At 33.6% G+C, this 14,502-nt stretch overlaps 1 protein-coding gene across 4 annotated transcripts in view; it reads right to left on the bottom strand.

Annotated features, from left to right (window-relative positions):
• The window catches only part of PIGN (phosphatidylinositol glycan anchor biosynthesis class N), a 95,059-nt gene that overhangs the window by 24,592 nt on the left and 55,965 nt on the right, over positions 1 to 14,502 (bottom strand). For all 4 annotated transcript variants that reach the window (XM_047767022.1, XM_047767020.1, XM_047767021.1 and 1 more), the window contains 6 exons: positions 13,690 to 13,798; positions 11,231 to 11,339; positions 8,881 to 8,983; positions 2,405 to 2,507; positions 419 to 505; positions 242 to 297 (listed from right to left, as the gene is read on the bottom strand). In XM_047767022.1, the coding sequence (XP_047622978.1) occupies positions 242 to 297; positions 419 to 505; positions 2,405 to 2,507; positions 8,881 to 8,983; positions 11,231 to 11,339; positions 13,690 to 13,798 (567 nt within the window). The remainder of the gene's footprint in view (positions 1 to 241; positions 298 to 418; positions 506 to 2,404; positions 2,508 to 8,880; positions 8,984 to 11,230; positions 11,340 to 13,689; positions 13,799 to 14,502) is intronic.

The raw sequence follows: 14,502 nt of genomic DNA, 5'->3' as shown, positions 1-14,502 counted from the left end.
TAACTTTAAAGGAATGTTCTTCTAAAAATTATATTTAATTTTCTGAAATCTATTTACTAAGACACAAATATACTGTATCAAGGAATATTACAAAGTCACTAAAATAAATGAGGTAGAATTGTATGTGTTGATGCACACTAATTTCCAAAATATACCCTTCAGTATAAAAAGCAAGGTACAGAACTGAATCTCATTTGTATTATTTCCTGGTTACATGTATGGTGTTTTTATTTAAAATTACCTGTTAACAGAAGCTATATTCCCAGTTCCAAAAAAGGCTGTCACTAAGAAGAAAACCTAAATAGAGTTAAGGAAATGCCCAAACAAGTCAGAATTCATACAAGTTTCTTTTTCATTTAGAACAGATAAGCCTTCTACCATGAAGATGCCTTAAAATTAAAGTTCAAATAAAGGATACAAGGAAAAAGGCCCTACGGATGTCATCCAGAGAGAAATCTCGAAACTGGGTTAAATCAGTATTACAGGTGAACTGGATAGTGGAAAGCTGTGAGATAAAAAGAAATACATGAATGCATGATAACAGTTCACATACTTCTACGCTCAAAAGCAAATTTACTGTCTAAGCTACAATAGCTAGAAAGATATCCTGTACTGATGAAAATTTTAAAAATCAGCAATAAATCTATCCCTATAGCTAATAATACACTGAACAGAGTTGTAGTAATATTGTATATGTAATAAAAGCAAGAATTGGGCTTTTTCTTATCCCATAAGATGTTTCACTTTATATCCCTATATCATTCTCCCCTTTTCTCCCTGACTTCTCAGTGTCCTGATATTCTCAAACCCAGGTATGGTATGATAGTAAAAAGCATAATAAAATTAACTATTTATGTTTCTTTGTTCTTCTGTTAATTCATTTGTAGAGAAATTATTTTTCCTCTATAAAAAAGCAAAATATTTCTGTCCTTGGTAAAATAGGAAGTCTCTCAGTTCCACCAAGATGGGTACACTCATGATAATCCATCTCTCCCAAGAGAAAAACTTACGAAAAATTTTAAAAGGAGACTTTTCCCATCTCCCATTCCCGTGTAATCTTCTACTAAGTTCTCAGGATACTTTAACACCCTTTTCTAGAAAAAGGTGTATCTACTTTCAGTTGGAGTATGGAATTTAAAAATAACACAATGGGAGTTCCCATCGTGGCTCAGTGGTTAACAAATCTGACTAGGAACCATGAGGTTTTGGGTTCGATCCCTGGCCTTGCTCAGTGGGTTAAGAATCTGGTGTTGCCGTGAGCTGTGGAGTAGGTTGCAGACGCGGCTCAGATTCTTTCTTGCTGTGGCTCTGGCGTAGGTGGGTGGCTACAGCTCCGATTAGGCCCCTAGCCTGGGAACCTCCATATGCTGGGAGTGGCCCTAGAAAAGGCAAAAAGGCAAAAATAAATAAATAAATAAATAAATAAATAAAAATAACACAACGAACCTCATTTTTAATTTAATAATTATTTATTTATTAAAATATTGAATATTTAATATTAAAGAAAGTCTGACCATTTTCTCAAATCTGATCAAAACTGCTTTTCATTCATTGTTTTAATGTTCCAGGGCTGAAAGTTAAAAACCTAATTATTCTATATACTTCAGTAAAATTTCTTTATTGAAACTATTTATTTTAAATTATCCCATACTCTTTATAAACTTAACTAGAACCAGTTAAGGTTAAATCAATGGATCAACTATGAAGGTATTTTTCTGCAATATTCATTTTATCTGACCTCAGTAAAATTATAAATATTCTATACCAGTTTCTTATAATTATCTTCAGTATTAAAATAAAGGCAAGAGACATCAATTCACTCTCTAGCTCAGTGTGATAAAGGTGTCTTTAATATTTGATTGGCTTTTAGCCAATACAAAGTATATTATGTTGAATAAACAATCTAAGATTTGGACTGAGGCCACGATGACTAATGTGACAAAATAAGCATTTTGGATTGGAATGACTAGAAAGAAAAAAATAACACTGGGAACACAAAAGTCACCTTATGATGAAATTCATAAATTGACTTGTGACAATATAAATATTCTTCCAACTAAAATAAACTGCAGGAAAGAAAAATTACCTGTGAAAACAATGGAAAGTAACATAAAGAACATTCTTTTTCCTCTATTCCTTCACGTCTATTGATGTTTTTACATCAGAGACTCTCAAATAATCTCTAAGAAAGTCCAATCCATAGAATGCCCATAAAACATACAGTCATGTTTTTCTGTCATAAGTGAAAATCTCCTTACAAACTAATTGTTTAACTTAATTATTAATGTTTTAAATAATTTAATTTTGAGTAGAACTTTTGATGAAATAACATTGTAACTTCCTTATAAGATAGAAAATGTTTTAATAGTCTCAAATAAATGTAACAATGATTTTGACAAGCTACCTTCTGTTTACAGGAAATACCAGATTGCTGCAGGGTTTCTTGTTCCATGTATATCCAGACAAACATCAAACATGACAGTACTAATGGAAAAAGAGCTTCATACCTAAGGGGTGAAGGGTATGGGGGTAGAAGTGGGAAGGGAGAAATGAAAAGAAAAAAAAAACTTTAAACAAAGAAAAAATGCAAAATTTATACTGATAGGTCTCTTTCTCAAGAAAACAATCTTGATAATACTTCTAAATCACAATATCATAAAATTTAAAATTTCCAGGCTTTCCTGAAGAACAAAGTAATAAAATAATATTTAAATATCAACCCCAGGGAGTTCCCATTGTAGCTTAGTGGGTTAGAAACCTGACTAGTATCCATGAGGATGTGGGTTTAAGCCCTGGCCTCGCTGAGTAGGTTAAGGATCCCACGAGCTGTACTGCAGGTCACAGATGCAGCTCAGATCCCATGTTGCTGTGGCTGTGGCATAGGCCAGAAGCTGCAGCTCTGATATGACCCTTAGCCTGAGCACTTCCATATGCCGCAGATACAGCCCTAAAAAGAAAAGTAAATAAATAAATTTCAACTCGACACCATCTTTCTTTGAAATTTATTAAATTTTGAGATCATTATATGTTTAAAATAGTAGCGATATTTAAAAATCATTCATAAGGTAAACAACAGATATATGCAGAAAAGAAAGAAAAAATAAAGACAAGGGTAAAAAGACAATTCCTGAGTTAAAATTATTGATATACATAGAAGAATAAGATGAACATCCCCAATTTTTTAAAAAGTGAGTGCAACAAGGGAAACTCTCAAAAAGAAAAAAAAAAGAGCCAATAAATACATGAAAATATATTTGACCTTATTAATAACTGATACAAAAATTAAAAAATAGGGAGATGCCATATGCACTTATAAAATTTACCCATATTAAAAAATAATGTTGACAAGAGCATAGTGAAAAAGGAACTCTCATACACTCTACGGAGGAATAAACACTTCCTGGAAGGCAATCTAATACTATTTACCAAGAATCTCAAAAATATTCATATAGTATAATCCAGTATACTAGGATTTTATCCTGAGAAAATAATCAGACACATGCACTATGATTCCCATAGGAAGGTGTTTGTTGTAATATTGTTTACAAGAGAGAAAATAGAAAATAACCTAATATCCAGAGGGGAGTTTGGTTAAATAACATATGGTACATGTCCAGGCTGGCATACAATGTGGACATTATAATGTGGACCAAGAAGAAATGTTCAAAAGATAACACAGTGACAGGTGCCTTTTCTAATCCTTTTCTGCTCTAGTTTAGATAAGTGCTTTACCTGTGTAATCCCCCAAATACTCCACATATGATAGTACTTATCACACTGTTTTAATCACGTTTACATATGTGCACTCCCCACTGGTTTATAAAATCTTTGTGTCTTTTCATCACTACAGACTCAGCTCATAATCAGTATCTGGTGAGTTTTCATGACTAGCTGGAGGTTACAAAACAAAATCAAACAAACCAAGTCCAAACAAGAAAGCCTCTATTTCTCTTTCAACTTCTTCAACTACTGAACTCTATTCCGTACAGCACTATTCCTAAACACAAGAAAGCAAAAGAAACAAAATGCTTTAAACTCCACCACAGATCATAAAACTAAAACACTGAAGATCAGGCAGAAGAAAACATTTAGGTTTGAGAAAGCATACACAAATCACTTGGTACATAAGATTTAAAACACCCAAAGGATATAAACAGACAATACATACCTGAGAAAATATCATTAGTGAAACAAGTACAGAAAAGTATACAAAGCTGAACCTTTTTTGGCCTACTAAAATAGCATTTAATAGTCTTATTTTAAAAAGAAAATACCAAATACTGTGAAGGATATGATGAAATAGGTTTTCCCTCATAGGTTGCTGGTAATATTATAACCTGGTGCTGCTCTTAAGACAAAAGTAAAAAAAAAAATCATACTCTATGGCCCACCTATACTACATCTGAGAAGTGAACACAGGAAATAATCTAAGTATATAAAAAGCATATACATAAAAAATAACTCAAGATATTATTTATGACAATAAAAAGTAGAAATAAAATGACCAAAAAATAGAGAATAATTTTTAAAATCAAGGTTATTTATATTAGAGAATATTAAATATTTATTAAAATAATGGTCAGGAAGCCTATGAGCCACCTGGGAAAATGCTTCTAAAATAATGTTAAGCAGAAAATAAAGATACAATAGTACATGTACTATTGACTATGATTAAATACTGTGTTAAAAAACAAATACAGAGGTAAGACTGAAAGGAAATATGCCAGAACTTCAATAGGAGGGGTAGGGTTAATAAATAATTTTTCTCCTTATCTGTACTTTCCAAAATGTGATTATACTATGTTTACAAGGACTAAAAGAAAAAAAAAATTGAAAAAGAAAGATTTAGAATGCATGTATCCTAGCCATTCTTTAAAATTTAGTTCATGGGGTTGGTGGATGCAAACTTTAACATTTGTAATGGATGGGCAATGGGGTCCTACTGTGCAACACAGGGAAATGTATGTGATTGGGTTACTCTGCTGTAAGACAGAAATTGAAGAAGCATTGTAAATCAACTATCCTTTAATTAAAAAAAAAATTTTAGTTCAACTTCCATATGAGTTCTTTTTTTTTTTTTTGTCTTTTTGCCATTTCTAGGACCGCTCCCACCACATATGGAGGTTCCCAGGCTAGGGGCCTAATCGGAGCTGTAGCTGCCAGCCTACGCCAGAGCCACAGCAACGCGGGATCCGAGCCACGTCTGCAACCTACACCACAGCTCACGGCAACGCCAGATCCTCAACCCACTGGGCAAGGCCAGGGATCGAACCCAAAACCTCATGGTTCCTAGTCGGATTTGTTAACCACTGAACCATGACGGAAACTCCTCCATATGAGTTCTTGATGGTACCAATTCATTTCTCCTACTCCAATCCTTTTTTAGTCATTCTTTGTATCATACAATTCACAGTTTAACTTATAATAACTTAATTGTTGTATTTTATAATTGTCTAACAGCTCTATTATATACCTGGGGTACACTAATTGTTCTACCTGTATGTCTGGCTAGTGTTCAGGACACTACAACTGTAGGGAAGAAAAATTTAATTGAATCAAGAAGGTGTATTCTCTGAGCAAAAGAGAACCATGATTTTTAAAATATTTGAACATATATTAAAGTATTCTTTCCTCATATATAAAAATATAAATACCATAGTTCTACAAATAGTAACAGATATACTTCTTTTCAAAAACTAGAATTTTTGTAAAATGTAGATGAATAAACTGATAAAGACAATTTCGTTTCTTTCTCTTTTTTTTTGGCCACACTTGCTGTATATGGAATTCCCAGGATCCTTAACTGAACCCATGCTGCCACAGAGACAACAGTGGATCCTTAACCTGTTGCACCACAGCAGGAACTCCAAAACAATCTTCTTATGGGATTTTATTTCTTTAGACAACTAATATCTCATATAAAGTCTGCATATCTGAGTTAATAAACTGAAATACCAATAAAATGTCATCACAGGCTCAGAGTGTACATAATAAAACCTTACTAAATTAGGATCTGCTAGTTTGGTCTCTGTGCAAATTGAACAGGGCTGACAAGACATTTAGTTTTTATTATACTTTGTTAAGCAAAGGTATAATATAATGAAAATTTCAGAGGAACACGTTTAACCAACTTAAGAGAACTGTTTTCAAGTATTACAATAGCTTCCATTTGCATAAAAACAATTAAATGCTGATTTAAAATGAATCTTCTTTATTCATTTAATCAAGAATGCACTGTTAGAATTTAGGATTACTAATACTGCATTTTTGTAAAGTAATAAAACTGCATTTTTAAAAAATATCCTATAATTCTGACTATTCACTTATTTACATAGAGAACCCTCCAGGTCATCGAAAATATTGATGTGGAATGATAACAGGCGGACTATGTTTTGCAAAACTGATTTGACAATGAAAAATGTACTAACTGAAATTATCAGACTGTGCTGTTTCAGGCTACCTCTATTTTTTTTCAAAGGTAAATATGCTTTCTGATGCTGGATAATATATTTCTTAATACATTCATTAATAAGGTTATATCTTTAATATTGTGATTTTAGGTGTGATTTTTTTTTTTTACTTTTTAGGTTTTCTTAATGTGCTTATGATAATCTGCTATGGTATCTTTTGACTATGAAATTGATGATTCAAAACACTATAGTACAGGAATTCCTGCTGTGGCGTGTGGGTTAATGACCTGCTCATCTCTGTGGAGGTGCCGGTTCAATCCCTGGCCTGGCATAGTGGGTTAAGGATCCAGCATTGCTAAAGCTATGGCATAAGTTACAGCTCCAGTTCAGATTCGATCACTGACCCGGGAACTTCCATGTGCTGTGGGTGTGCCTGAAAAAGAAAAAACAAAAACACTATAGTATATATTCCCAATTTAAGTTATATAATTAACTCACTCTACATTATGAAATATTTGGACTCAAAATTCAAATTTAAGTATCCTTTATTTTATAATCTAGCAAATCAGATCTATTTCTAGACTGTTTGTATTTTTGAATCTACGATATACTCCTTTAAATCTTTAGATTAAAAGATTTAGATTGCTTTAGAATTTAAAGGTTCAAAAATGAAAAGGGCTTTTTAATTACTAAGTGACTGTGTAGGAGCTGGCACATATCTGGAGCCTCCTAAACATTTACTTCCTTAACACAACCTCTGTGTGTGATCTTAAAGAAACTTGTGTGTTGTCCCAAAATGATGGGTTAGAATAAAAATGATTTTATCTCTGCTTTCTTACCTAGACTAAAAACTTGTGCATATTCTAATTCATATATACTTTGATGGATTCTGATTAAAACTGAATTATTTATCCTGAAATTTCACCAATAAAGGAGAAAAGAGTGAAGAGTTCTAAGATCTCTTTATGTTTATCACTCTTCAGTAAGAATATGCTGATAGACTTCAAGTTTTATTTGAAAGTTCAAAGTTCTAAGTCTCAAGGCAAATCTATCTTAAGATCTTATTAGGTAACTGGTGAAAATTTCCATGCGGCTTATATTACATCTCCATAGCTATGCCCCAGATCTGGTTATGTGGGAGAAAGGAAAAGACAGGTGTGGGGAGATTTGTTAAGAGAAGGAAGTTTAGTGCCCCACTGGATCATCTCCTATCTAGGGACCACAAGAACTCCTGGGGTCTAGGTCATTTAGGATGTTAGGGTTTACCGTGAGAAGACTTTGAGAATATTCCTGTTTCTGAAACAGGACATCTAAGCTTTCCAAAGAAAGAGCCCAACCAAGTCTTGTACCCAAAATGGCCTTATAAAATCACCTAAACTGGGGATAATCGGTTGATAATACAATGGTAAATCCCTAGGTTTATTCTAACTGGGATCAAGATCCTATATTTGTTGTTTTTTTTTGGGGGGGGGGGTTGTTTTTTTAAATGGCCGCACCAGTGGCATATGGAAGTTCCCAGGCTAGGGGTTGAATCGGAGCTACAGCTGCTGGCCGACATCACAGCCACAGCAACAGGGATCCAAGCCACATCTGTGACCTATACCACAGCTCACGGCAACGCTGGATCCCCAACCACTAAGCGAGGCCAGGAATCGAATCCTCATGGATGCTAGTCAGATTCATTTTCACTGCGCCACAACAGGAACTCCCAAGACCCTCTATTTGGATCAAATTTTGAAACTGTGTGAGGGTAGTTATTCTATTTGTCTGGTCTATACAGTATTTGTTATAATGTGTATATTTCTCACTCTCATAAGGAGTTAAGTAAAGATGAAATAAAATTCAAAAGCATGTGAAGGATTCTCTTCTTCAAAATAGATGGGAGAGTATGTCATTTGTTTTCAATGAGTTCTAGAGAATATTTCAGAATCCAACCCAAATCAAGCTGTTCTTTTTTGGTTTTGTTTTATAAGAAAATTTTAATCTTCAATGAAAATGGATTCTTTAACATTGGGTAAAATATTCTAAAAGATTTCTGAATCAGAGGGAATATTTGGACTATGATATACGTAAGAGTACAAATAAAAGAAAATATACTCAAAGAAGAATGAATAAATCAAAGCATTTAAAGGGCATGAAAGGAATGCAACAAAAACTAAAATTCTTCTAAGTCACTGTTTGAGAACTGAAATTCCTCCACAATCTATCAGAACTTCCTAACACAGTAGGTAAGTGACATTTTCTTAGCAACTTCAGTAAATAAATACAAACACAAAGACAACCAGCAAGACTGTGAAATGATAAAACTGAAGATTAAAGATCAAGTCATATAAAGTTTTTACAGAATCAAATATAATTTATTCCTCAAGATCCATACATTTTTCATTTCCAGAGGTTAAATATTCAGAGAAATGTCAATATATCATTTAAAACTTGCTACTAGAAATTAAAATTTAAAAAGAGTTTATACCCCGTGCTTAGAAGTAGGTAGGTCGACATCAAGGAAAGAAGAATGCTAAATAATCGATCAAACAGAATCGGAGGACTCAGTAGAGGTATGACCAAGGAAGAGGCTGCAATGAAACAAATTTGGGTAATGTTAGAGCAAGGGACACAGGGTATGTGAGTTTAAAGCATTGAATGATCCATTATCATTTGAAGCATCCATGGTTTCTGTGACATTTAAAATGAAGCTACATCTGCCCTACTCATTTTGTAAGAAATTTGAAATTTTACGTTTTTAATCAAAATTACATTTTGTTTTGTTTTTTTGTAAAAAATTATAATTGTGTAATTTGAGTCTCTCTACATATTATCTATAAATATATAACATGATTATATGTTTATACATAATTATATGTAATTTTTTTCATTTAAAAATTTACTGAAGTTTAGTTGACTTACAAGGTGTTAAGTTCTGCTGTACAGCAAAGTGTTTCAGTTATACATATATATATATACATATTCTTTTTCAGAATCTTTTCCCATATAGATTATCAAAGAATATTGAGTAGAGTTCCTTGTGCTATACAGAAGATCTACATTTCATCATTTTAACCACATTTTGGTTCAGATTTTCTCAATTTACTGTAATAACTCCTAAGTGAATAACTTGTCATTTTTAATGTAAATAATACAAAATATTACTCAAGATTCGGCAACTTTTATCCTAATTAGACATTTAGTTCAAAGACAACTTACTCCCCAGAAATTTGATTTTTCCTAGCCTTCTCCTCCCAGTTTTCCCACCGTAAAGTAAGCAATAAGAGCTGTAATGTGCCAGTTAGAATTTCAGAGACAGAAGTGGACTTCACCACACATGAGGGTTGTAATAAAAGTAAACCTATTAAGAGAAATAATTTTCCCCTCAGGAAATGAAAGCAACTACTTCAGTGGGAGAAGGGCAATTGCACTGGGGGAGGGGTAGCAAAATATTATCTCCCCAATCTTTATTTTAGAAAGGAAATGTGAATAATTTCCTAATCCCCGTGGTTAGGATGACATATCTGATCTCCTATTTATCATTTGCCATATATTATTTATATGCTGGTGTATGTTGTATACAGTGTGTATTTGTGAAGCTACGCAGAAAAATGAAAAGACTTTTTTTTTATGTTATAGGTCCCATTCATAATGTTTAGTTTTTCTGTGGATTTGAAAACTAACCCAGCCCTGCAGAATATAAGCTCTAAGAGGGCAGGAACCTGGTTTATATTTACCATTCTTAGGGATTAGAACAACTTCGGAATGTAATACGAACTGAACACATTTTTTTTTTTAAATGAAAGAGCAGTCTCTGATATTGTTGTACAGAATGAATATAAATAGTAACTTTTGTAATTAAGATAATTTAAAAGGGAACGCCAGTATAATGTCCAAAATGAAATGAAGCTTACATAGTGAAAATAAAGTTATATGTACAAGAGCACTTACTGTTCAAGAACAGCTTCCACTTACGCAATGATGAAGGTGTTCGGAAAATGAGCAAATCAAAATTTTCAGAGATACATGTCTGTTTCCTGTTGTATTTTAAAACTTCTGTCTGGATTTTAAGAGCAATCCAAGGAAAGACACTCCTATCCTTAATCCTCTTTTAAGGCAAAGTTCCATCTAATAATCTTTTTCTTTTTTTTTAAATGATGATCAACAAAAATCATTAAAAATGAATAAGTAAATAAATAAATGAAGTTAAACTGCATATCACATCATTCACAGACATTAAAAATTGTCTTTTTTTAAGCTGAAAAATCTGGACTTAAAAGTTTGCTCCTGTTTTCTAGTTGGAAGGAAAAGGCGAAGCCCTTAAATGACATTTGTTTACTCTACATGCACATTCTTAAGAATATTATAAATATGTTTTGAAATGTATAACTGCCTTTACAAAATGGATACTGTGTTGGGAGGTGACTAATCAATGTTATTTTCAGCAAGGGAAATATAGATAAAATTTAATTGCTTTCTAGTCCCTGGGTAAGAACTGAGAATTTTTAAAATGACATGAAATTTCAGCATAGGAATCTCCTCACAAAACCCTAATCTCTTCTGGAATCATTTTTATTTTTATCAGGTCTGAGTAAATAGACCGCCTTATTAGCAAGTCATAAATATTCTACCAAGTAACTCTTATTAACACATGAATGCTCACAAAAGTTCTAATTTCCTTTGTCAAATTCCAGTAAGAGATAGAAAAAATATCTGGTTATTATTATTTTCCTGCAAAAAATTGTTTCTTTCCATAACAATAATAGAGATGTAAATGGATAATTTCAAGATATGACTTTGATATAAAGTTACCTCATATGGTTTGATTGATCTCTTACCTAATATTATCCAGCTAGCAATCTGATTAATAAGAGGCAGACCTTGTTTCTTGAGTAGACTATTATGGGTGCCATATACAACACAAATGGAAACCACCACACTCAGCATCTGAAAACATACACAGAAGACGTAAATAAAAAAGAAGGTAGAGTTCCCGTCGTGGCGCAGCGGAAACGAATCTGATTAGGAACCAAGGGGTTGAGGGTTCGATCCCTGGCCTTGCTTAGTGGGTTAAGGATCCGGTGTTGCCAGCTGTATCTCCAATTGGACCCCTAGCCTGGGAACCTCCATGTGTTGCAGGTGTGGTCCTAAAAAGACCAAAAAAAAAAAAAAAAGGAAGGTAATGAGAGACTAATTTATGTATTATAAAGAATACTTGGACAAGTGCTTGAACTGGAATCTGGCCAAAATGCTACTAATCTTGGACCAGCTTACTTTCCTGTGGCTAAGACCAAGAGTCAGAATTCTTATACTAAGCAAAGGCTCCCCTTTATAAGCATGAAATGAGGTGTTTAACACTTTCATGATATTTTGGCATCCATCATCACACTCTTTCGATTTAAAGCTACCTATTACTAATCTGGAAGGTTTCTTAAATCATGGAAATGCAGAGGGTAAAATATTAGTGTACATGGCTGAGTGTCTTCCACCTCTGGCTCTTGCTCACAGTCAAATCTATTTATTCACTCAACACATTTTTGTGACCTGAGTATTCACTGAGGCACTAGCCTACAAGCTAGAGTTTACCAACTCAACACTAGTTTATATATATTCCCTGAAGAATATTGTGCTCCTTTTGTGTCGTTATATGTAGTATTTGTATATATTATATATATATATAATTATATAGAGGAATTCATGCAAATTAATAAAGTTAATGTAAAAAGGAATTTTGTAACAAATTTGCCTAATAATTAGGGGTATGTCTAACAAAGTCCATAAGAATTTTAACATGGTATTATAGGTGAATTTTGTCAAAGCTACTACGGGTTTGGTGTAAAGCCAGGTAGTGTACCATTTAAAATGAAAAGATATGTTCCAATGTCTTGATAGGGTTATTTGACAAAAATACTTTTTCTCTTTTTATATGTTCTATGTTGTTCTTCTAGAATAAGTTAACATCTCTTAAGTGTTGTATATTTTAATTTTAGAATGCACTTGAAAATACTATTATCCCAGCTTTATTCTGAGTAAATTTTTAAAAAAGACTCAAATAAGTGTTCTTTTTTATCAGTGTTCTAGATATGGTTTATTTTTTATTGTTTAAAAGAAAAAAAAGTGGTTTCCACTCTTATCTACAAAAACAAAAACTATCATTTTATAGAATACAACATTATTCAGAAGTTCCCGGCTCAGTGGTTAACGAATCCAACTAGGAACCATGAGGTTGTGGGTTTGATCCCTGGCCTTGCTCAGTGGGTTAAGGATCTGGAATAGTCAGTGAGCTATGGTGTAGGTCACAGATGCAGCTCAGATCTGGCGTTGTTGTGGCTGTGATATAGGCCAGTGGCTACAGCTCTGATTAGACCCCTAGCCTGGGAACCTCCATATGCCGAGGGAGTGGCCCAAGAAATGGCAAAAGGACAAAAAAAAAAAAGAAGAAAAAATTATACAGTCTTTCACAACCTTATTGGATATTATTCTTACAGGTTAAAAATAGACTGAAGTGCTATTACTGAAAATCACATATCTAGTACACAGCATAGCTGGGAACTGATGCGATTTTGAAACTTCAAAATTCTTTTTATCACAAGAAAGCCACTAACCAATGTAAAGGTTATTTTCTCCCAGGATGTCATCTGAGGCCTTAAACTGGCTAATCCTCATATAAACATACTAAGTGGCTACTTTCACGTCAAGAAGCTTTTTCCCTGACCCAAAAGAGGACAACCCAGAAATTCAGTCCAGATGAGGCCCTTTCAGCTCAACTTTTTGTCAATACAGATGCCTCTTTCCTCCTTAATTTCTGCTCTCTAGACATGGGAGAGGGGCTTCCTATTGCCCTTTTTTGTTATTTCATACCTTTCAGAGAACATAGTTCCATGTAACATCTTAAACAGAAAACTTTCTTTGCAGCTGGCAGGTACTGAGTAATATAAACATGATGGCATCTTAAGAACAAGATAATTATGGAGTTCCTGTCGTGGCGCAGTGGTTAACGAATCTGACTAGGAACCACGAGGTTGCGGGTTCAGTCCCTGGCCTCACTCAGTGGGTTAAGAATCCGGCGTTACTGTGAGCTGTGGTGTAGGTTACAGATGCAGCTCAGATCCCATGTTGCTGTGGCTCTGGAGTAGGCCGGTAGCTACAGCTCCAATTAGACCCCTAGCCTGGGAAACTCCATATGCCATGGGAGCAGCCCCAGAAATGGCAAAAAGACAAAAAAAAAAAAGAAGATAATTAAATACAACTTTAGTACATAATTAGCAGAATATAGTATTAAAGATCTATAACTGACCTGTAATAGATATAACACCAGCTCTTCATTTACAAAACCATTTTTTCTTCTTATGACAGACGTTAAAACAAGCAGGGATAGCAGAAGAACCAGCAGGCCTGCACCCATTCTGTTTTAAAACAAAATTCACATTTTAAGATATTTACAGAATACATATCATATGAAAATATTAGATATTTTACTCTAATGTAGAGCCTCTCAGGCATTTGGTTTAATCAGATGAAGTAGTAAAATAAATACACAGGTATAATAGGAATAAAAATCTTAGGATAAAGGTATTATAAGGGTGGGGTTATTTGTAACTTATCAATATTTTAAAAATACCTTTAATCTTATACCTACATTTGATTTTTAAAAACTTTTATGCGTAAAAATACTATAATTCTCTGACCTGGAAATACTTACAGAAAATAATATAAAAGACAGCTTGAAAAAACAGCAGTACGTACATTGTATATTTTCTGACTATGAGCATTTCCTCACACAAAAGGAAAATCTACACTTATAATCCACAAATTGTTCCCTTCTATCATTGACCATGGTGCTTTCCACAGCTATTTCTGGCTAAAGGAAAGGTAGGACAGTGGTTAAAAAAGTAGCATGTGAGTGCTGTGGCTCTGGCGTACGCTGGCTGCTACAGCTTCGATTCGACCCCTAGCCTGGGAACCTCCATATGCCACAGGAGTGGCCCTAGAAATGGCAAAAAGACAAAAATAAATAAAGTATAGAGGGAAACAACATAATCCTTAAAAATATGAATTAGATTTTTCATGATTTAAAAAGTTTGCTTCCTGAATTAATCTTTACTAGAAT

This window comes from Phacochoerus africanus, chromosome 2 (assembly GCF_016906955.1).
Source record: "Phacochoerus africanus isolate WHEZ1 chromosome 2, ROS_Pafr_v1, whole genome shotgun sequence".
In the NCBI taxonomy this organism is placed as follows: domain Eukaryota; kingdom Metazoa; phylum Chordata; class Mammalia; order Artiodactyla; family Suidae; genus Phacochoerus; species Phacochoerus africanus.
This window is presented reverse-complemented; position numbering and strand designations above follow the sequence as displayed.